The sequence below is a fragment of the Ananas comosus genome, linkage group 4 (assembly GCF_001540865.1).
Source record: "Ananas comosus cultivar F153 linkage group 4, ASM154086v1, whole genome shotgun sequence".
Taxonomy (NCBI): domain Eukaryota; kingdom Viridiplantae; phylum Streptophyta; class Magnoliopsida; order Poales; family Bromeliaceae; genus Ananas; species Ananas comosus.
Window position 1 is genome coordinate 487948 of NC_033624.1, and position 23510 is coordinate 511457.

Below are 23510 nucleotides of genomic sequence, written 5' to 3' on the forward strand. Positions count from 1 at the left end.
TATAATTGCATATATCCTCCACGTCCACAAATGCGCGTATTAGATTCAATTGTGCTATAAACAAATTAAATTTAATTTTTTTTTTTTAGAGAAAATATTAGTATGCTATCCGCTTTGTTTATTTTTTTAAAAAATAAATTTAGCTAAAATGTACGTAACTAGCCTTTAAATTTAAAATTTTATATATTAATTATTAAATTTTTTGTCACTTGCGCTAAGAATATTGCATACCTCCAGGAATAATTTCTCGAGGCAACAAACAAAGAAGGGAGAACTTAAAAAGTGGTAGGCATATAGAAAGCGAATTGGTACGTTAAGGTATGGTAACATATATTCTCTCTCTCTCTCTCTCTCACGCGCAATGGCGAATGAATGAATTGTGACAATGGAGGCAAAAGGGCCTACAGGGATTACGTGGGCCGGTGCACGAGCTACACTCCAAAAGCACTCTTCCACCTCTCTCTCTCTCTCTCTTTCTCTCTCTCTCTCTACATTCAAAAGAGGATTTCCTTTGATTCTCACGCTAGGCCTCTTACATATTCTGTTTGTCTAGTGGGATCTCTTTGAAAAGCCGATGTGGGAAAAATAGAATAAGAGTGGTTGGCCTTTGATTTGAGCCTCACCTCAAATACCCCTCATTTTGGGGCGCTCACAAAATATATTCCTTCAATAATATTGGGATTGGGTTTGGGATTGGGACTACTCAACATTGGGTATATAGATTGATATGTTTTGGAGGAGTTTGAGGATATACTATTTGCCCATTTCTCCACATGGGGCTTCTCTCATGATCATATGCACCATCCTTGTCCTTTCACTCTCAATCAAAGCATTCTCCTAGGCCCCTACCCCCCACTCTCTCTCTCTCTCTCTCTCTCTCTCCCCTCAAAATCCAAAATCCAAAATCCAAAATATTCTTCTATGAAGAAGATTCAACTTTATATCTAGAATCTTGTCAAAAATAGACCCCTTAAGTTTGTAGACAATGTTGTCATCCTCTATCTATGCAATCATAAAGTTAATAATTGGAGGATCTATTTATGCCCATTGCACCATCTGAAGATTAAGATACTAGTATATATGCTTAATGCTCACCTCTTGCCTCTGTGCTCACAGAACAGTATTCTAAGCAAGGCTATTATAAAATAGATCAAAACAAAACGACTTCTCTTTAGAAGCTCGAATTTACTACCATATCTTATTTCTGCTTTATGCTGTAGTACAAACTTCAGATTTTTTCCATGTACCAAATAATCTACACTAGATGTGACAAAAGTTGAATGCCCAGGACAAAGAGGTTCAAATCCCCATCGCGCCTTATAATTATGTATCAACTAGCAACATCAACTAGGTGACTTAAACATCAAAACAAGTCACATTCTTATCCATGCCTTTCTCAAGCATGCATGCATGAGATGCTTTACACAACAATCCATGGCTAGACCGAATAGGGCATGCAAATTGCCTATGCTATCTTGTTATATTATGGGCTGTATATACAGTTCACAAAATCAGTTGAACACTGACAACATTACTTACAACTTGGGCTTGCATCCATCCTCTTCCTGCAACTCAGGGAGAGCTCGGGGTTGAGAACAACTCCTGAAAAGATGGGGTGTCTTTTACCCTCAAAGCCCACAAAGTTTGAAGATTTCGAAATTGCTGCAACTGCCATTCAGCAAAAGGACCACTTCAGCAACACTCTCCTTTAATCTCTCTTTTGTTCCTTTGTTTTTTTTCCAAAACAAGGTTCAATCTTTTGTACCCAAATCATGCACCCTCCAAAGTGCGATAAGGAAGGACCACACTGCCGCAAAACCAGTCATGGTCCAGTATTTTTATAGGTTGCATTTTTAGTTTAGAAGAAACTCCTTCGTTTAATATAGCAAAAGGTTAGCTGAACAAAGAAGCTCAAGTTCAATAAAAATGCAACAGCAACTACTCTAAAGCATGGATTAACACATAAAACTTTGAAGGAAACTAAAGGTAGGGCACTAAAAACAAAGAGATATAAAGTTTTGAAGACTATATAAGTATTGTGTCATCATATACTTGATGTGTGTGATTATAGTAAAAGGAATAAAAAAAAAGCGCTTGAGAAGGAAACAAAGGCCTTTACGATATCTATTCATTATTGAAAGAAATAAATGAAATATGATTACATTCATTATTGAAATATGATTAGCTTAACATGAGCTATATTTATATGAGCATGGATAACATAGAGAACTGAAGGAAGAACAGCACAAGAAAAAGCTGGCAGAGTTGGAGAAAGTTAAAAAGTGCTTTACGTTTCAGCTTTTCATAAACCTTCTATGTGGCATTACAGGTTTTCTTCTGCTTCTTAAAATTTGAGGTGGGGAATGTTTGGTGATGCAAAAGCTGCACAATGATATACAAAACTTAAAAGCAGAAAGAATACAAATGAGAGAATCTTACCAAAGCAAAAAGCTCACAAAAAAGGTGGCGAAAGCAGCTTTTGGGAGCACTTCATACCCCAACCACCACTACTGCATTCAGTCACTCATTAAGTTATTAGTTTATGTACTTAGTTGGTCTCTTGCAACAAATGAATAAGATTAATAAAGTAATGGTTTCATTTAGATTTGAAAACAAAAGGAAAGAATGCTGCTTCAATTTTTTTTGCTTAAAATAGTTCGGGCACAATTTGTTTAGATATTCACCAACTTCAAAATGCAGTAAAATTAGAGGAAATCCTTATGTGCATTGTAAGCTTCAAAGTAGTTTACAGAGAAGCAGTCTATTTAATCATTTCTTAGTCTAAAAATGAGTTCTTGGTAAGAGATTTATTAAATACTAGTAGTTAGGATGTTCTTAATGTGACAAAGTTTGTTGATAAAACATCAGGTTGGTTGCTGAGTAACAAGATGACGAGACAAATGTGGAGAATTAGAAAGATAACAAAGAATTGCCATGCTTTAAGATATGTGACAAATAATAAATAGGCCTTAGCAGAAATCAGCAAACAACTACAATTACTGTGCATGTAAAAAAGATGAGCAACAATTAAAATCAGATTAACTATTACAAGCCCAAAATAGTGGGGTTAAATATATGCCATCAAATAGGCAAGAGCTCCAACTAGTTAGATGCTATTGAAAATCAACTGCTAAACGGTAACATTGCTACCAGTTGAAAACTTACTATTGTTTAGGGCTTGATCCCTTTTTGTCCTGGTTTCCAGAAGAGCTTCTCTACTCCCAAGGAATAGCAAATAAACGTTTGCCAGAAAAAATGCCTAGAACTTTCAATGCATAGAAAGCTAAAATGGCTACTTCAAAAGGCTCTACTCACCTGTGCTTTTGCAGAATCTCAGATCAAACCAAACAAACCCTTAGGAAAAGTCACTTTTTGAGTCCGCAAAATGATGGGGCGAGAGAGAATTCAATTAGAAGATTATGTATTTGTCCTCTAACTTCCAATTCCTCATGATAAGAAATTCAGTAACAAGAATTAAATACACAAAAGAAAGTTTGGTTGCTTCTTAGAAGATGCTTAAAAAACACAAGACTATGCAAGAGATCTTAAAGATGGTTTTGTCAATAGAGACAGCAGAGTCCTACATTAAATAGACTATCAATGATCATACCCATTGGTTCAAAGAGAGAGACCACAAATTCAGATTCTGCAGTTCTTTTGCAGCAGAGGAACAATATCACAGTACCAAAAATTTATAAAAAAAATTTATGTGCAAATTGCTGACTCATGGTGGTGGCCGATGTTAGTAAAAACAGAAAGAGGGTTGGCTTCTGGGTAAAATTAGTGCCACCATAAATAAAAATCCACGAAGCAAGCTATAAAGGAAGTCGCAAAAAGTTAGACGAATAGTTTTTTCCGGTAAGCAACGGAACTTTCTCATGTCATAGTAATGCAGATTCTAAAGATATTTATACATATAAGCTGCAATCTAACAATAAAACACAAAAGCACCAACACCATTTTACATATCAATCATCTGTTTTCACATACATGAGCAGAATAATATGAGCTCCTTGAAGTTCCCAAAGTTCCTTTCTTTTATTGATTATTATCAACAGAGCCATATTTCGACTAAACCCTCAGGACACTAAATTATTGGGACCACAGAGAAAAGTGCGATCTTTATCATGTCCATAATGACATCTAACATGATAAGATCTTAATGGAAGAAGAAAAAAAATAGGACCCATCTTTTAATATGAGGATACTAGTGAGAGGCAGCGAGCACCTCCAAGAGGGAGGCAACAAAATGCATGTGGATTTCTTCATCAATAGTAAAGAAGAGGGGGACATGTACGAAAAGAGACTTGATTCCATGGTGCTCTGCGAACCGAAGAGAATGGTAGTAGACATAGTTGCATACGAATCGACCGGCATCATCTGAGAGAACCACATCATAACCCATCTTCGCCAAAGTCTTTGTAATTTCGTTCACAGGCAAAGAAGTCTGCATAAAGCACCACAGAAGTTAGTTGTAGAACTTAGTCTTTGTTTGCCTCGCTCATGCAAACAATGATTTGGTCGCGTTTTGGCTTAACAAATAGTCTGAAGCTTTGCAATGGCAAGAAGTTTCATTGAGCTTCTAGGCCCTAAAAGCATAAGCTAATGTTTAATAAACTAGCTGTTAGTGCATTCTTTAAAAAGCTCTACTAAACCAGTGCTTTTGCAGAAGTTCCAGCTGGGCTAAACAAGCCCTTATAAGCAAGGATTTTGTGTCATGTATATGCAGTTTCAATATACAAGAAAAATAAAAAGAGGGTAACAGGAAAAAATACCTTGATGCAAATTGTATTGCATATAAAAAACCTCAAGATAAAATATAGAATGGTCACTGAACTCAACAAGATGGCAGTTTGGACCTTGATCTTTCACTTAAGAAGATCAGACCGAAGTAACCAAATTTTCAAAAATACTCCTTTGGAAATCAGTAATGCCTGCACACGGATTTAGGGTTCAGGGTGTGTAGGTCGGAGGGGGGGGGGCGGTTATGACAGCAACTTTGGACAGCAAATAAACCAGCGACGATATTGCAAACATTAGGCAAGTCTGGGGACTAAACTGTTTAAGTAAAAGATTAGGGAACAATATGCACTTTGTTGGAAATTCGAGGACTAATAGTACATTTTATCTAGAACTCACAGTATCCTATCATATATAAAGTAGTCATGTTCTTGTATAGTATGATATTATGATGAACATGCAAAAAAAAAAAAATAATTCAAAAACTGTAAACAAAACTTCAGGCTAGCTAAGAGGTCACTACTGAGATAAGAGGGAAAAAAAGCGAGGAAAAATAAGCATGTGAAGGACAGGACAAAAACAAGTGCATCCAACTGGTTGCACAACACACACACACACACACACTGCCACAGCCGCCGAAAACTACAAGAAGAAAGAAAGAAAAGAAGAGAGAGGATGCAGTGGCAAACTGTCCACGACGTTATCATACATACTGAGACTGGCCTACTAGAAATTCACAAATATTTTTTAACCCAATTTGATAGAATTCAACTAACATTGGGATGCTCTTGCAGCGAAGATCATACATCATGTCCCAGAAATCACCTATATGTGATTTTTTAATACATTAAGTAAAAGTATATGAAAACATATCATGCTTAGCTTCTAGGCACTTACGAAAATGAATGATCCATAGCTGTTTAACATGCTTCTTTAGGCTTACGGCACATCAGCCTGGTTGATGATTGGATACATAATGAAAGATGAGTATGAATTAAAAAGCCACATATAATGATGCTAAAATTCGCAATAAACTAATTGAAAGTTTAGCTATTATGACCAAAAAAACTTGTACTAGAGAATTGTATGACTAAATTCGACCAAATATTTTAAAAGTAAACATTTAGAGAAAGAATAATGAAGTAACAGTACCTCTCGTATTTGTGTGATGCCTCCATCAGAAGGTACAATAGGGACTTTCTGAAACACAAACAATGAAGAAGCAACAATATAACATATATGTTAAAAGGAAACAACGAATATATAGATACATAACAACCAACCGGGATTACAAAGAAGTGACCTGAGGCTTCCATCCAAGTTCATCAGGGCAACGAAAAGTAGCCTCGTTTACCGCTTGATTCTCCAGAGCAAACCTTGTCGCACCACTATTGACTCCAAAGTGGACCTGAAAATATGTAACATTAAAGCAAAAGAAAAAAAAGCATTAGTAGATGCAAATCAAAGATGGAAGAATTGAAAAAGTTAAAGACAGGAAGTCGGTGACTGACTATTGCATACAACAGACTCTCTTCTTTTATAAATAGGTTCCCCCCCCTATTTTAGAGTTTTTCAGAATACTTACATGAACTAAAGCAGGTGTATCATTAGTGGAGTGAGTTGTATTCATTGAGTCCAAAATCGATACTTCAAGGGGATATATGTAGAAGGCAGCATGCAAATGCAAGCATTTTAGTTCATGCTTGTTTGTTATTTGGTAGAGAAAAGTGGAATGTTCTTTGGTAAAGAAAAAGTACAAACACAGCCTAAATATAGCCGGTGGTGAATTGTGAATTGTCTCTGAACTTTTTCATTGTTTCCCATCCCCTACCTCTCCATTAGAACTTAACAGCTTCTGAAACCTTGTTAATGGATATTCTTTCACCTGAATATATATATATATATATATATATATATATATATATAGATATAAAACTTTTTGATGGAAAGTGTTCAGTTTATGATAGATTCTGGTAGAGAGGCACTGAAATTAAACATAATGAAAGATTAGATACTAAGATCAAAACTTATAAAGTTCACATATCCATTTCAAAATGTACTATAGTTCAGTTAGTGCCCATATGTTTTCACCTCCATATAATATACCACTGATAAGCTCCACCATTTGTAAAGCCCTTGAAAGTTCAGAACATACAGTTGTGCAATGATATTTCATTATATAAAATCAGGTTAAATGAATGCACTAGCTTTGATGCTTAAAAGCTCAATTATCATCTAACCACCAAACTGAATGAACTAAATAAATAATAAAGCTACATAAAACTTGATACGAGGCGACAAACTGACCCAGATGACTTGCCCAGCATTCGACGATCCTTTTTCTCTGCCAATTACAGCCGACTCTAATACTTTTTGTAATTGACCAAGTGCCCCTTGTCCTGCCGTCTCGAGAATCGTGCAGCTCCCAAGAACAAGACCTTTCGGCAGTCCTCTCTTCTCCATAAAGGCTTTGAGATTACCCACAATAACCTCAGTTGGATTCTCCGAGACCCCATGGAATTTCTTAAACCCAGTAACATAAACTGTTACCACCGAAGGACCCTCCGAACCCATTTATCGGTGTTTTCGGAATTGCAAGCTAAAGGTGAGCTATGGATCGTTTCTTTCTTCTACAGTTGATAGAAGAACAGCCTGAGGAAAGGAAATAATAAAATCATCAGATCATAGCTAAATATGAACCAACAAATTATACTTTTCTTTTTTCTGAAACTCTGAGTGCTTGGCTCCCTTCATCCTAACTTGGAGTCCTTTCAAGGGACGGGAACTTGTCACCTGGAGTCTCGCTGATTAGCATGGTTAGCAACTATGCATTATTTCTTTGGTGAGAAATAGATTATTCATTTTATGTACAAAATTATCTTTTTGCGAAAACCTTGAGATGTATCGGTTTGATCATATAACATCTGATCAATAACAGAGCAGCGAATTCACATGGAAAAGTCGAGAAAAAGAAAATTTGAAGCATAACTAAGCAGTTTTATAGATGGCCAAATTCGGAAGAAAGCCCAAGGAACAAATTTCGTAAGAAAAAATTGAAATTAATAAGGATTAGTGAGTTTGCAAAACTGATGAATTGAAATCCGCTCTTTGAAGATAAAATACAAAATCCCAACTCGGTACAGAGTTGCAAATTACAAATTCATCACCAACGAAAAGAGAGTTGAATAGATAATCATGCTAATGTTAAATTACACAAAAATCACAAAACCCAATTCAATTTCCTGCACAAAACCACTAAATAATCAACAAAGTTCCGACCTTTAATCTTTTTTACTCCACAAAACCCCAAAATTCTACGTTCTCAAACAAAATCAAACACGACTAAATCGACGAACGCTACAAAGGACCACCAAACACGAAACCCAGCAGAAGAAAACAGCATAAGACGCGCCAATCGACCAACCAAACAATAATAAATTAAAAAAAAATCGCACCTCGAAGTTTCCTACGCAAGGGAGAAAGTAGCTTAGAGCTCTTTAAATAAAAAAAAAAATCGGAGGTTTTAATTTCGGATGAGGAAATGGGCATCGTGACCCAAAAGTATTTAGCGTGGAGATGTGGTAGAGAGATATAAGATGAAAAATGCACAAACACCTCCTCAACTATACCTGAATCTGAAATTGCTCCCTTAACTATTCTTTTTTTAGTTTTATTGAGGCTTTTTCAAGTTCTCTTTTTTCTTTTGAAAGTAAGTGATTTTAGTTAAAAAGTTTAAAATTTTGTCAAATATATTAATAATATTACCAAATTAGTACAATTACTATATAAGTATAAAACTCAAAAAAAAAATCAAAAGGTTGAGATATTTGAATCAAAATAAATATTTTGAACTTTTGAAGGGTATGTTGTACAACTTTTATTTATATTTAGAGAAGGGAAACGGATAGAATAAGGTAGAGTGTCCCTTTCAAAGCGCATCGGGGGTCGTAGAAGAGATCAAAGGGGAGGATTGTGATGAGGCACAAATCATAATAGATGAGAGAGAATATGTCTCTTCTTCCCCCTGTTTTTATCGAACCATAATAATAAGATTATTCTTTATCTCTCTTTTAATAAAAAAGTATTTTTTTTTTAGTTTTAGTTGATCAGATAAGACCATTGTTTCAGATAAAAATGTATAAAGTTTACTGAAGTTTAGCATATTTTTTATTCAATTATCCAACTTTAAAATAAGTTGGGATTTTGATACGACAATCTTTCCGCATAAATTTTAAATTTATTACTTACTTAAATAAAATTATAGTTACAAAAATTATATAAAATATGCTAATCAAGTTTGTAAAAAATAAATAATATATTTAACTTTTAAAGTTTTTTAAAAAATTAAATGACATAAATTAAATTGAATTAAAAAGTTAGATGGCTAAATTATTTTTTTTTTTAAAGATTAGATAGTTGGATCAAAATATATCACAGTTTACATAAATTTTATATAATTTTATTTTTATTTTATAATATTCGGTACGTAAATACAATAAAGTCCTGTACACCTCAAAAGAAATATATTTTATGTCTCTAGCTAAAAACGGTTTTGCTCTGCATGATTAAAAAAAAAAAAAAAATTACGCCTTAGTATTTTATAATTTATGTTATATGTGTGCAAATAATATTGCTCATAAAGGAAATTAAATACAAGGCTATACTAATAGAAAATCAAATCGAAAAAATAAATATGCATCTCACCAATTTTGAAAAATTAAAAAATTAACTAATCAAATCAAACTGAATACACATCATATTAAATAAATACAAGTACGCACTCATAATAATAAAATAATTTTATATAAATTTTCATCCATATTAGTTAGTTTAATTTGTTTTGTCTCCATATTTTGTTAACTATTATCATGTTACATGTTTATATTGCATAATTATATTAAAAGAATTATGACAAATAATTTAATTGTAGTGAAAGTTAAGACTGATTATTATCGGATATTCCGAGTTTTACAAAACCGAAAGAGACTAGAAATAGTCTAATCAACTACAAGTTTCGGCCCAAAGAAAAGGCCCATAATCTCAGATCATGGATGGGCCGTTTTTGGCCCATTAGTCCGTGGTTCATGTTGGGTCACCGGTAAGGCCACTTTGGATCCGCAAATGCCTACGTTGGGTCCGGTGGTTTATCAGGCCAGGTCGAGTGCAATGTCTTATTGAGCCGGGCTAGATTTCAATGGGCTTTGTCAGAGCCCAAAACCGTCTTAGTGGGCTCCACGTGCCAGTTTAATAACAGAGTTCTTATTGGCTGCACCTGGTACATGTACTCGTTTCATGAACCCTACATAGTTTTAATGGCTCGTGTCTTAAAAAAAAAATTCTAAAAATTTGTGGATAAATTTTAAGGATCTATTAATTATGCACATGCAATTCTAAAAATCAATGACACAGAAAGAAACATTGGTATGATTTTTAGGACTTGAGCCTCCATAAACCCATCCCACGAACTAAACATTAAGCCACCGTTTGGTTCGGGGTTAAAAAAACAAGTAGGGCTATTCAGGAATAGGGTTAAGTTTCAGGATTAAAATGGTGTTAAATTTTTTGTGTTTGGTTGGAGGTTGGAGTTAGTCTAGATAGTGAAAAAAAGTGTTTGGTTGGAATAGGTGGGATAAGAAATAATGATTGATAAAGAAGAAAAAAGTGAGGGCTGGAATGCGTGCGGAGTTAAAGTTGGGAGGAGAGTGGGGTTAATGATTGATAAAGAAGAAAAAGGTGAGAGCTCGGAATGCATGCGGGATTAAAGTTGGGAGGGGATTGGGGTTAGTAAACCTCAACTAACCCGGTTTGGGATGGGGTTATAATCCCACCCCTTAAATGGTGTTTGGATAAAATTGGGGGTTAAGAATTATTCCACCGATTAACCCCAACCAAACGGTGGCTAACACTAAACATTGAATTTGAAACTCGCCACGCGCGTATTCAACAATAATTAAATTAATCAATCAAGCAATCATTTCTCTTTCACTATTAGTCATACATATCTTATCTTACACAATAAAACATGAAAATGTCATTGCTTTAATAGATGTCACAAGAATTGCATGAAATAAATTTCTACCTACAATTAATACTTTTAGGAAAAACTTCAAAAAACCCTCCCTGTGGTTTCGTGCATTCTCATTTGCTACCCTGGTTTAAAACGTATCAATTTGCCCCCCTGTGGTTTCGTTTTTATCTTTTTGTTATCAATTTATTATTATTTTTTTAAAAATCAGTGACAAAGTAAAATGTAAAGGATACTAAAGTGACTATTCGATAAATATAGATGGTTATCTGAAGTTTTTTGTATATAATTTAACGAAATATTAATGAAAAAGCTTCCGAAAAGATAAAAATGAAATCACAGGGGGGTAAATTGATACGTTTTAAACCACAGGGTAGCAAAGTGAGAATGCACGAAACCACAGGGGGTTTTTTGAAGTTTTCCCATACTTCTAATAATACATGAATAATGCATGCTACCTTTTTCTAAAAAAAAAAATTACCACTATATATATATATATATATATATGTGTGTGTGCTTTTAAAAATATAACACTTTATGAAGTAAAATTGATCTATTATTCTTTTCCAGTGGAATACTTTGTGAATCTTAGTGTTTCTGCTGAGCACTGCCGATTCCTAAAAAGAGTGAGGTCTCACAGCCGGCGCGGAGTCCCTATGTCTCCCTGCGCCGAGTGCCACCAATCCCTCTGCCGAATGTAAAAAGCGATACAAAGTAAAAATCTATACAAACCTCCTCAACTAATAGCTTTTTTTTTTGTTTTATTGAGGTTTTTTTTTTTAACTAAATAATTTAGACAAAAAAAAATTATTAATAATTTATAATATTATATAAGTTTAATTTTTTAATTGATTGATAATTGATAATAAGTACAATTACTATACTTACTTTAATTACGCACAAACTCAAATAAAATAAGTATAGCGATTGAGGGATTGAAATACAATACTATCAATCCACATGTTTATTTATGATAGTAACAGTCAACGAGTATGTTATAAATTTTTTTTTTTTTTGATAGATCGGCAGCATGCTACTTGCTTCGTTTATTTAATTTAGAAATAAACTTAGCTGGAAATATGAATCAACTAGAATTCGAACTTGGAATCTGAGTACCAAAAAAAAAAAAGAAGAAACGAGTATATTTGTACTAATGGCTTTTTTGAATCCGAAGGATGATGAGGAGGAGAAAATTTTTGAAAAAATTGATGGCTTCTACTTGAACACACAAAATGCTCCTTGGATTCAACAAAACAGCAACAATGTTACTTATCAACCTAGCCATTTGCTAGATCTGTTGCGAAAAAAATTGTTAGGTCCGGAAGTGGAAGAAAGATGGAATGCACCGGAGACTAGTTTTAGTTTTTTTTCCTATGATCTTGAGCAAGTTGTTAGATTTGGAGTTTTTTAAAGAAAAAAGCAAGGACATGGTTTAGAAATAAATAGCTAATGTAGCTGGCAATCAATAATTGGTAATGAAATAGAATTTTGTATACTAAAAAAATAATAAAATAGTTAATTCCATAAAAGATAAGTAAATTGTAAAATTTTACCAAAGTTATACCAAATGTTTTTTTTTTTAAAAATAAAGTAACGAATAGTTAGTTTCTCGTGCACACTACATCGCACATGCCACCGGGCCTTTGTTGGTTGGGTTGAGTGTTCGCTTTGGTCAAGATTTGAGCTCGAACCATTTCAAACAGTTCAACCATCAAGAAGCTGGAAACAACGTTAAAGCTACCGTTTGATTCGTGGTTAAGAAAAAACTAGTTATTTTAGGAATATGGTTAAGTTCAAAGTTAAGGTAAGGTTAGAATATTTTTATGTTTGGTTGAAAATTGAAGTTAGTCCATGATTAAAAAAAATAGTGTTTAGTTGGAATAGATAGAATAAGAAGGATAGTGGGTAAAATAGTATTTTGTTTGGTTGGAGTAGTGGTGTGGAATGGTATTAGCTGGGGTTGGTTAATTCCACTCCAAATGAATTATTCTGGATTAGCCCATTTGGGATGGGGTGGGGTTAACTAACCCCACCTCCTACAATAATGTTTGGAAATAAAATCGGGGTTAAGGGGTTATCCAACCCCTTACCCCCGAACCAAACACAAGTTAGATTAGGGTTTTTGGTCGCGTCCTGTGTAGCTGGAGCTCCCGCCGGCGACCGCTCCGCCAAGCCTCCACCGCGCCCTAGCGGTTCTTGAGCTCTCGGATCCCGATCCCGAGCATCATCCCTGCGGCGACGATCCCGACCCCTCCTCCGAGCGTCCACCGTGCCCTAGCGATTCTTGGAGCTCCTTGGGATCCTGATCCCTGGAGCAATTCTTGGACCTCTAGAGCCTCATCGATCCCTGCAGCGATGATCTGACTCTTGGAGCTACGGCCGCCCTAATGTGAGATCCTCTCTTCCTCTTGTGCTATATTAATCCATCGATTCCTGCCAGAAAATGACTGTTGAATTACCCTAGTGATTCCAATCTGTTGAATCCTGCACTATTAACTGTCGTAGTTCCTTGGTGATTTCGATCTGTCGAATCCTGCTTTGCATTGTTTCCCTCGGCCTGGTTAGAAATAACTGTTGAATTACCTAGTGATTCCATTCTCTCGAATCCCTGCGCTAATAACTGTTGTATTCCCATAGCGACTCCAATCTGTCGAATCCTGTTCTGCATTGTTTCCCTCGGCCGATTCTTTTGCCGAGCAGGGGCAGAGAACGATCTCAGGAATAGCTGCAAATAACTGTTGAATCCCTACTGGTGGGGATGTAGATATTGTATAGCTCTGCAAACAAAAAAAAAAAGAAGAGAGTATGTGATGGCTTTTTGGTATTGTGCTTGTTGTAATTGTGCAGCGATGATCCCGACCCCCCACTGCTTGAGCATCCACCATGCCCTAGTGATTCTCAGGGCGCTTTGGGATCCCAATCCCTGGAGCAATTCTTGGAGCTCTATAGAATCATCCCTGCACTGATCCCTGCAGCAAAGATTCAATTCTTGGAGCTGCAGCTGATCCTTTCGCCGAGCGCCGTGATGTGAGATCCTCTCTTTCTCTTCTTTGTTCTACTTTAATCTGTCGAATCTTGCTAAGAAATAATTGTTAAAATCAAATAACTGTTGAATTCCCCTAGCGATTTCAATGTCGAATCCGGCACTGATAACTGTTGAATTTCCCTAGCAATCCCAATCTGTTGAATCCTGCTCTTCATTGTTTCCCTCGGCTGGTACTTTCGCCAAGTGGGGGTAGGGTACGTTCCCTCGAGAGAGGGTGAGGAGTCGAGCCTTTCTTCCCCTTCGCCACGCGAGGCCAATTGCTCCAGGCCCGAGCTCACTTGTGTGTCCCCACACTGAACACCGCTCCTTCAAGCCCTAATGTGAGATTCTCTCTTCTTCCTCTCTAGCTATAGTAATAAAAGTTTCAGAAATAGCTGCAAATAACTGTTGAATTCCTACAGGTGGGGATGTAGATATTGCATAGCTCTTGTTAATAGTCGTGATGGTTATAAGAAATAGAAATGTATGTGCTGACTTTTTGGTATTTTGCTTGCTGTAATTGTTTGATTACTTTATTATAGGGGGAGTGCTTCTTTCCTCGATTTATTCTTAAAAATAAAATAAAAACTGTTTGAATCTTGCTGAAGTTATTTTTCCTTTTTTTTTTGAAAAAAAAAATTTTCTTTCATGTTTGTCTTTTGTGGAGGATCTAAATGTTGACCTGAGTCGTAGCAAACAATTCGTAGTGATCCATGCGAATCGACCAAACACCGTAATTCGAAGGGTTCCTCCTTATTTGAGAGAAGCAGGTCAACAGTACTACACTCCGAATGTAGTTTCAATTGGGCCATACCATTGAGGAAAACCGAATCTGCAGGGAGATGGAAGTCATAAAAGAAGCAGCTGCCTATGGTTTTATCGCGAGCTCTAATCATGCAGTTGACGAGTTTTATGCGAAAGTAAATGAAGTGATTAACCAAGCGCGAAGCGCTTATGAGGATGACTTTGGTCATATAAGTGACAAAGAATTTACGCGATTTATGTTGATTGATGCTTGCTTTTTACTTCAATTTATGTTGACTGTTTTAGATAGAAATTCCATGTGGTCAAAGGGAGTATCGTTCACAAACATATCCAAAGATATTATCTTAGCCGAAAACCAGTTACCGTGGTTTGTACTAATGGTAATTTTGAATCTGAAGGATGATGAGAAGGAGAAAATTTTTGAGGAAATTGATGACTTCTACTTGGTCACACAAAATGCTCCTTGGATTCAACAAAACAGCAACAATCCTTCAGATCCAAAATTGCCATTAGTACAAACCACGGTAACTGATTTTCGGCGAAGATAATATCTCTGGATATGTTTGTGAACAATACTCTCTTTGACCACATGAAATTTCTATCTGAAACAGTCAGCATAAATTGAAGTAAAAAGCAAGCATCAATCAACATAAATCGCGTAAATTCTTTGTCACTTATATGACCAAAGTCATCCTCATAAGCGCTTCGCGCTTGGTTAATCACTTCATTTACTTTCGCATAAAACTCGTCAACTGCATGATTAGAGCTCGCAATAAAATCATAGGCAGCTGCTTCTTTTATGACTTCCATCTCCTGCAGATTCGGTTTTCCTCGATGGTATGACCCAATTGAAACTACATTCAGAGTGTAGTACTGTTGACCTGCTTCCCTCAAATATGGAGGAACCCTTCGAATTACGGTGTTTGGTCGATTCGCATGGATCACTACGAATTGTTTGCTATGACTCAGGTCAACATTTAGATCCTCCACAAAAGGCTCCATTATTCTCTGAAGCAAATATGAAAGAAAATTTTTTTCCAAAAAAAAAAGGAAAAATAACTTCAGCAAGATTCAAACAGTTTTTATTTGAAGAGGCGCAGAGCTAGATCGTGTCTTCATCGAACGATTTTCCACAATAGGGAAGTAATAGTGTCAGCAGTAACTTTCATCTTGCTTGTTTTTAGAATTCTGCAAACCTTTTTCACAATTTTTCCACTCAAACACTAGATTCTTTTTCTCCTGTTTTTCTTGTGGCATAGGGACCATGGGGTGGATCTTTGTTTCTAAAGAGGCATTGGACTGTCTGGTTTTTGTTGTGCCTTTCTAACGGCATTGGATCGCTGTTTTTTTTTATGTCGATAATGTTTTGTACTGTAAATAGAAACTTCGGATCATCTTCCATCTAATGAATGTATGTTTGCTTATCTTTGCTCTGGATTAATCTAAGTAGACTTCAGATTTTTTAGTTGTTTTAGTTTTACTTTTTACGTTTCTTGCGCAACTATTTAGTTTCATACACATCATGACATGAATATCTATTTATGATGTGTATATTCACGATTTGTATCAAATTTTACTCGGTTAGTTGGATTATGGCAAGTTGGACAAAATTTTGGTTTCTGCAGAAACAGAAGCTGTTATTTACAAATTTGGTTCTGCTGCTATGACTTGTTTTTTCTCCTTTATTTTTTTTTTTTGGGTGTTAAAGTTGAGTTCTCTTTGGATTTGATATTGGAGAGAATTTTTTCTCCTCACCAACATCTGTAGCACTAAGATGTGTTCTAAGTTCTAAGAGCGGTGGAGAGAACAAAAATGGGATAATATATAGAGATTACTATGCCACCCACAGCCAACATAGTCGATCAATACACAGCAATAATTTCTTAATTTTGCTTCTCATACATATCTTTTTAATTCGAACTTTATTACCTTGATCGGCATCATGACAATAACAACATTGATGAAATAAAACTAATTTAAATGATTTACAATTATAATTTTGAAGAGCGCATAAAAGCAGGAGACACACTGCTCAACTTCTGCAAAGAGTTGTGAGCTTAATCTGGGGATTAGAATATTTTCCTGATAGTATCTTAGAAGCGGCTATCTTATTTGCAACTTCTGTGTAGTGTACCCCATCCCAGCTTATTGACCGATCGCCCACCGCACAAGCTGTCGCCGTGGGCTGGCCGCAAGTTATCCGATCTGCGTAGTTGTACGGCGGCCCGCCGTGGCCGCAACAAGCCATCAATGGGTTCTCAAAACCTGGAATAAATTTTATATGTAATCCGCATGAAATCGAGCACCTCTTTAACCTTGTTCTGAGTAATTTAATTTCCTGTTCGGAGAAAAACTCCCTCATGGTATAACCCAATTCCACATTACACTCTTGTGATTCTCAAAAAAGAAAAACACAGGAGCAAACAAATAAAAGAAATGGAAAATAGCTTCCCTATATATGTACGTATACTCACCGTATTCTTTATGATTAGCGAAGAGATCATACTTGATAGAATACATATCTGTGCAGACAGTAGTAGCATTCTTGTACTCGGAACTCAATTTGTCGCATAATTTATTCATTTGCTCGTTAAAAGCTTTTGCTGCATTGTTGTAATCAGCAAGACAGCCCAACAGATCAAGCTCGCTGTCGTTCTTTTTCCTCAGCGCAAGCGTCTGCGGTAAACATCCAAGGGGCCCTGTATTGTATATCCAGAATTTGCGACCACCATTTTCGTATACTAACTGCAATCTTAAAGAACTAAATCAATCCCAGCTCCATTTGATAAGCATCCACCATAGATCACCACATAATTCAGGCTAACTAGTAGTGATTATGTTTTAAGAATTGTCGACCTTAAACCAACTATCACTAAGCGGCGCATGTTAAGTACATTTTGGTTAGCTCTATTGACTATCCTTTGAATTGATTACATGGCATGAAGATAACACTCGTGGACTTCATTGTGTTGAAGTACGAGAAACAAAATTTAAAGAAAAATGATAAATTGTGTGGGTGTTGATGAGATACGGTTGATGTCGAAATGGTACTCGAGAAAAAAGAACTGAAACTACAAGTGAAAATGTATCTTGTTAAAGCAGATACTGACTACTACCAAAGGAAACAACATACGGTGCGAAAAGGATAGTTCAAAGAGTAACTTGCCTCAATGGCATCTTCGATTCTTGAGAGAATAGATGGTATGTTGTCCACGACTCGGGGATAGCTCAAGTTAGCAATGAAGGCGATAGAGATATCATTCTGCCCCATGTCAAAGGAATAAACTGCATCATGGAATTCCTTCTCGCTGATCAATGAACCTAAGCCTGTAAAGAGACTATCGTCGCATATCAACATATCTACATTACTGATATAATTGGATATCAATAGTAAGCAGAACTCTAATTACATATCAATATGAAAACACTAAAAGGCTACATGTGTAGATTTTATAGGATCTCTAATAGTGAGCCCAAAAAAACCAAGAAGAGAAGTTTATTTAGGTGAAATAGATGAGATATTCTTGTTCGTGGAAGTCCACAACTCCACAACTTCAGGATATTTTTGTAACAAACTGCACTTTCAAGGTGTAAACATGCACTGATATGCCTAAGTAAGTGCCCCAAATTGATATTGTGAGCTCCAACTGGACCGAAGCAAATGTAATGTGATTCGCAAGAAGGAAACAGACCTTTTGAGCGGAGATCTCGCGTGCGATTCTTGAAGTGAAGGAATTGAAGAACTTGAGTAGATAAAGGAAATGGAACTCCGGTCATCTGAGTGGCCACACCAGCTACAGCAAAGTTCACTCCATGCGTAAAGTTCGACCCTGACGACTCCAGATAAGGGCTCAGATAATTTATCTTCAAGTTCTCACCTGCAACAGTAATAAACATGTTATTACTCACATTCAGCAGTAAATACATTACTGCTCACGGTAAGCACAGTTTAATGTTGGCATAAGCGAATTCTAATCACATACAGATGAAATCAATATACAGCCGGCCGTCACAGAACCGGCCAGTAGTCTTGTGGAAGAATTGGCGGCCGGCTGGGGGGCCGAGATAGAGGCCGAGACCAGAGGTAAGGGCCCCCGTGTCGGAGTTCGAATCACCAAAGTTGAAGATAATACATTTGGAATCAACATGAGTTGGTAAAGGATATAACACAAGGATCACAACAACAAACAGATTATTGAAAGAAGGGAGACTATATCCTGCCCTGGAATTACCCATCCCTCCCTCCTTTTTCGTCTCTCCAGTTCTTGGTCACAACCATTGCTTGTCTCTTATTAGCGCCACACCTCTTCAACCCATGTATAACTAAATTATTTTTTTGTTTGTCACTAAAAAAGGACTTCGTTGATCCAAAACATCCAAGGCCTCTATACACAGAACATGACTAAACAACTAAGATGTTTGAAGTAAAACAATTCTGACAACAGTGACAGTTTGTTTACTTTATTAGAAGAGACTTAATTTACAGAAAAGGGCATCTACAGAAAAGGACAAAGTACACTTGAAAGTGAGGCCCAATGAGGGTGGCAATGAACCACCACATGATGTGGTACATTTCCCAACAATAGGAAAGGGTGAAACTTGGCACAGAGGGGGTTGGAGAATAGCCAAATTGCCATGTTACTCATATCCCAGTTGCCATAAATAAGAGAATAACACAAGATGGATGGTATTGTTAGGTTTTGACCTAGAGGGCTGGGGCCAGGAAAAGTTTAACAAATCTAGAACAAATAGACAAACTGGGTCAAGGTGTCCTGTGGCTAAGATCTAGGGCATTTGTAGTTTAGCATTTCTATTACTTATTGATTTCTTTTTTTATAGGAGCAGTCAGATTGATCTTCAAATAATCTTGTTGGATAGTGAACCGAATTTGAGAGGACATTGACCAAGTCAAGTCGCTGACCGAGTCAAGTGTGTCTTCGGGATGTGGATCGTTTTCTGGATTAACCCTCGAGTGCGCCACGATCAAGTGATTTGATTGGGAAGGGATCAGCTCAACCGGATTCATATTCAAAAAAATTAGCTGATCCGAATTTATGAACAGACTCGGCTGTTAGAGTCGAATCAATTGTATATTGTACTCCAAATTAAAAGTAAAACTAAAAACCTTTTAAGAGCCGGATTTATTAGAGCGGCTCGTTATGCGGATTGGCTTTCCAATATAGTTCTTGTGCGTCTTTTTTTTGTGCCGACATTCCTGTACCAGGAGAAAATTGTAACACTCCAATATAGGTACTCGTGCGTCTTTTCCATTCGATGTAATACGAAAAGAAGTTCTAATTTGAAGTTTTCATTACTACCAGCACTATCTATATCGGCTTAAGCTTTACATCTTCATTTTTATCTTTTAAGCTGCATGCCTCATGCCTGTACTTCCTATGTATACAAACCTTTCCACATGTATTTAGGTACTTTTGTTACTTTATCCTTCATTGAATTATGCATGATGCCTGAAGATGAACACAGATTACTACCAGCACTGTCTGAATTAAGTTATAAATTTTCATCTTTATCTTTCAAGTCGCATGCCAATACTTCATATGTATATAAAACTTTCAATATGCATTTAGTTAATTTTATTACTTTATCCTTTATTGGATTATGCATGAGGCTGGAAATGGACACAGATTACTACCATTACTTTCTGAATCGAGTTTAGCTACAATTTTTATCCCTATATAAAAATCTTTCAGCATGTATCTAATTAGTGGATAAATACCCAGCAATAATTTCTTAATTTCACTGATAGAATGAAACTAATTTAAATAATCTACAACCATAATTTTGAACAGCATATAAAAACAGGAACACTGCTCAACTTCTGCAAAGAGTTGTGAGCGTAATCTGAGGCTTAGAATATTTTCCTGATTGTATCTTAGAAGCGATAATCTTATTTGCAGCTTCTGTGTAGTGTACACCATCCCAGCTTATTGACCGATCAGCCGCCGCACAAGCCGTTGCCGTGGGTTTGCCCCAAGTCATCCGATTTGCATAGTTGTACGGCGGTCCCCCATGGGCGCAACAAGCCATCGGTGGGTTCTCAAAGCCTGGAATAAAACATATGTAATTCACATGAAATCAAGCACCTCTATAGCCTTTCTCTGAGTAAATTCGTGTTAGGACAAATTTCAGATAGCCCCTCATGATATAACATAATTCCAACAGCAGAGTAGGAAATGTATTCGGTTAAAAATACAATAGTTATAACTGCATATATTTTGTTTGATTGGATGTAGCTAAAACCATTGCAACTAAAAATAATTTATTTAGTTACATACAATTGAATTTATTTTATATATATGGAGACGAGATTATCTCCAAAGTAGAAAAGAAATTTTCAGTTTAAAAAGTGATGAGAGGTAAACTTATATTTTATTTAAAATTATTTTTTCTAACTGTTGCAGTTAGAACTGTAGCTAATTTGGACTTGATTTGATGCATTTGAATCCAACTGTTGTGGTTGGAACTGCATGAAAAGACTCAACTACAATAGTTGGATTTAAATGCATTAAATCAAACATTGGATTTGAATCTGTATGTAATTATAACTACGGTGCAGTGTGCCACGCCCCCTGAGGAATAACGGTGCAACAAACAAATAAAAGAAATGGAAAATAGCTTCTCTATATACATATACTCACCGTATTCTCTATGATTGGCAAAGAGATCATACTTGATGGCATACATGTCAGTGCAGACAATAGTAGCATCCTTGTACTCAGAACTCATCTTGTCACATAGTGTATTCATTTGCTCATTAAAAGCTTTAGCTGCATTGTTATAATCAGCATGGCAGCCCAAAGGATCTAGCTCGCTGCCATTATTTTTCCTCAGCGCAAGCGTCTGCGGTAAACATCCAAGGGGACCCGTATTGTAGATCCAGAATTTCCGGCCACCATTTTCGTATACTGACTGCAATGTTAAAGAACTAGATCAATCCCAGCTGCATTTTGTAAGCATCCTCTATAGATCACCACATAATGGAGGACGACTAGTAATGATACTGGTTTATGAATTTTTCGACCTTAAACCAACTATCATGATGCATGCTGAATGCATTTTAGTTAGCTTTAGTGACTATCCTTTGAATTGATAACATTGCATGAAGATAACACTTTGTGGACTACAGTGTGTTGAAGTTCAAGAAAACAAAATTTAAAGGAAAATGATGAATTGCGTGAATGTTTACAAGATATGTTTGATGTTCGAAATGGTACTCACTGAACTACAAGTCAAAGTGTATCTTGTTAAAGTAAATACTGTGTAATACCAAAGAAAACAATATACACATGCGAAAAGGATCCTTCAAGGAGTAACATGCCTCAATGGCATCTTTGATGCTTGAGAGGATAGATGGGATGTTCTCCACGACTTGGGGATAGCTCAAGTTAGCAATGAAGGCGCTAGAGATATCATTTTGCCCCATGTCAAAGGAATAAACGGCATTACGAAATTCCTTCTCACTGATCAATGAACCTAAACCTGTAAAGACACTACAATTACATATCAATGTAACTACATACTGATATAATTGCATACCAACAGTAAGCAGAACTCCAATTACATATCAATAGGAAAACACTAATGGGGCTACATGTATACATTTTATACAATGTCTATTAGTGAGCCCAACAAAACCGAGAAAAGAAAAGTTTGTTTAGGTGAAATAGATGGATATTCTTGTCTGTGGAAAAGTTCCCCCAGGAATTTGACGACACTACAACTTCAGGATATTTTTGTAACAAACTGCACCTTCAAGGGGCATATATGGAAATTTGGATTTTTACAAGGTTATGTAATATTTTTAGATCATTTTGCAGGAGTACACTGATACCCACAAGTAAGAGAGCCAAATTGATAGTATAAGCTCCAACTGGGCCCAATCAATCATTAAAAAACCAACATGCAATGTGATTCACAAAAGGTAATAGACCTTCTGAGCGGAGCTCTCGCGTGCGTTTCTTGAAGTGACGGAATTGAAGCACTTGAGTAGATAAAGGAAATGGGCCTCCATTCGGTTGAATGGCTGCACCAGCTACAGCAAAGTTTGCTCCATGCGTAAAGTTCGACCCCGACGACTCCAGATAAGGGCTCAGATAATTTATTTTCAAGTTCTCACCTGCAACAGCAATAAATACATGATTGCTCACATTAAGAACAGTTTAACCATGGAATGAGCGAAATCTAATAACACACAGATGAAATCAATATACAGCCGGCTGTCACAGAACCGCCCGGAAGGCTTGTGGAAGAACTGGCGGCCGGCCAGCAGGAGAGCCGAGACGGAAGCCAACACCAGCAGTAAGGGCCCGTGTCGGAGTTCGAATCACCAAAGTTGAAGAGAATACACTTGGAATCAACATAAGTTGGTAAAGGATATAACACAAGGATAACAACAACAAACAGAAGAGCTAAAGAACGGAGGCAATATCTTGGTCTTGGAATTACCCATCCCCCTCCTTCCCATGCCCCTCATTTCTCGTCTCTCCAGTTCTTGGTTGCAGCTATTGTCTCTCTTAGTGCTGCAACTCTTCACCCCATTTATAATCAATTATTTTTTTTATTTATCACTACAAAAATTCATTGATCCGAAACAACAAAGGCCCCTAAAACAGAAAAGACTAAACAATTCAAATGTCAAAGTAAACCCAAAAAGAAAATATTTGTACTTATGTTAGAGATGAAAATTGTTCTGACAAGCAGTATTGCACTAGGGTAGACTCTAAATACTCTAAGAAATGTAGATGCATGATACTTTGTTTACTTTGTTAGAAGAAAACTAATCTACAGAAAAGGACAAAACCTTGTGAATGTTGCACGATGAGGGTGGCAGTGAACCATGACATGATATAGTACATTTCCCAACAATAGAAAAGGTTGAAAATTGGCTGAGGGGACAGGAGAATATCCAAATTGCCATGTTGCTCTTATCCCATT

The 23510-nt window shown here is 36.4% G+C and overlaps 3 protein-coding genes and 2 pseudogenes across 5 annotated transcripts in view; 1 reads left to right on the top strand and 4 right to left on the bottom strand.

The window, feature by feature from the left end:
* The window catches only part of LOC109709206, a 67133-nt pseudogene that overhangs the window by 41253 nt on the left and 2370 nt on the right, over positions 1–23510 (bottom strand).
* Positions 1–23510, top strand: part of LOC109709211 (transcription factor MYB108-like) — a 91055-nt gene that overhangs the window by 31124 nt on the left and 36421 nt on the right. The window lies entirely within an intron of this gene.
* Positions 3930–8355, bottom strand: LOC109709212 (pyrrolidone-carboxylate peptidase-like). Of its 3 annotated transcripts, XM_020231318.1 has the most exons (6): positions 8196–8348; positions 7048–7392; positions 6044–6148; positions 5893–5940; positions 5638–5694; positions 4312–4447 (listed from the first exon to the last, which is right to left on the bottom strand). In XM_020231318.1, exons 2-5 carry the CDS (start codon positions 7312–7314, stop codon positions 5680–5682), a joined length of 435 nt encoding a protein of 144 aa, XP_020086907.1. In that variant the 5' UTR covers positions 7315–7392; positions 8196–8348; the 3' UTR covers positions 4312–4447; positions 5638–5679. The 3 variants fall into 3 exon arrangements, with proteins under 3 accessions (XP_020086904.1, XP_020086906.1, XP_020086907.1); XM_020231315.1 differs by lacking the exon at positions 5638–5694 and having other exon boundaries at positions 3930–4447; positions 8196–8355; XM_020231317.1 differs by lacking the exons at positions 5638–5694; positions 8196–8348 and adding an exon at positions 8020–8156 and having other exon boundaries at positions 3930–4447.
* Positions 16453–19307, bottom strand: LOC109709207 (GDSL esterase/lipase At3g62280-like). Its single transcript, XM_020231309.1, has 5 exons — positions 18539–19307; positions 18248–18433; positions 17722–17882; positions 17030–17300; positions 16453–16820 (listed from the first exon to the last, which is right to left on the bottom strand). The coding sequence occupies exons 1-5, from the start codon at positions 18789–18791 to the stop codon at positions 16588–16590; spliced, it is 1104 nt and encodes a 367-aa protein (XP_020086898.1). The 5' UTR covers positions 18792–19307; the 3' UTR covers positions 16453–16587.
* Positions 20271–23431, bottom strand: LOC109708678 (annotated as a pseudogene).

Coding starts and splice junctions, on each gene's coding strand:
- LOC109709212 (XM_020231315.1), bottom strand. CDS start 7,314: ATGGGTTCGGAGGGTCCTTCGGTGGTAACAGTTTATGTTACTGGGTTT. Junction 5,941..6,043: donor AACTTGGATGGAAGCCTCAG/GTCACTTCTTTG, acceptor TTTGTGTTTCAG/AAAGTCCCTATTGTACCTTC. Junction 4,448..5,892: donor GCATCACACAAATACGAGAG/GTACTGTTACTT, acceptor TGCTTTATGCAG/ACTTCTTTGCCTGTGAACGA.
- LOC109709207 (XM_020231309.1), bottom strand. CDS start 18,791: ATGGGTAATTCCAGGGCAGGATATAGTCTCCCTTCTTTCAATAATCTG. Junction 17,883..18,247: donor GCGAGATCTCCGCTCAAAAG/GTCTGTTTCCTT, acceptor GTCTCTTTACAG/GCTTAGGTTCATTGATCAGC. Junction 17,301..17,721: donor GAATCGAAGATGCCATTGAG/GCAAGTTACTCT, acceptor TTAAGATTGCAG/TTAGTATACGAAAATGGTGG.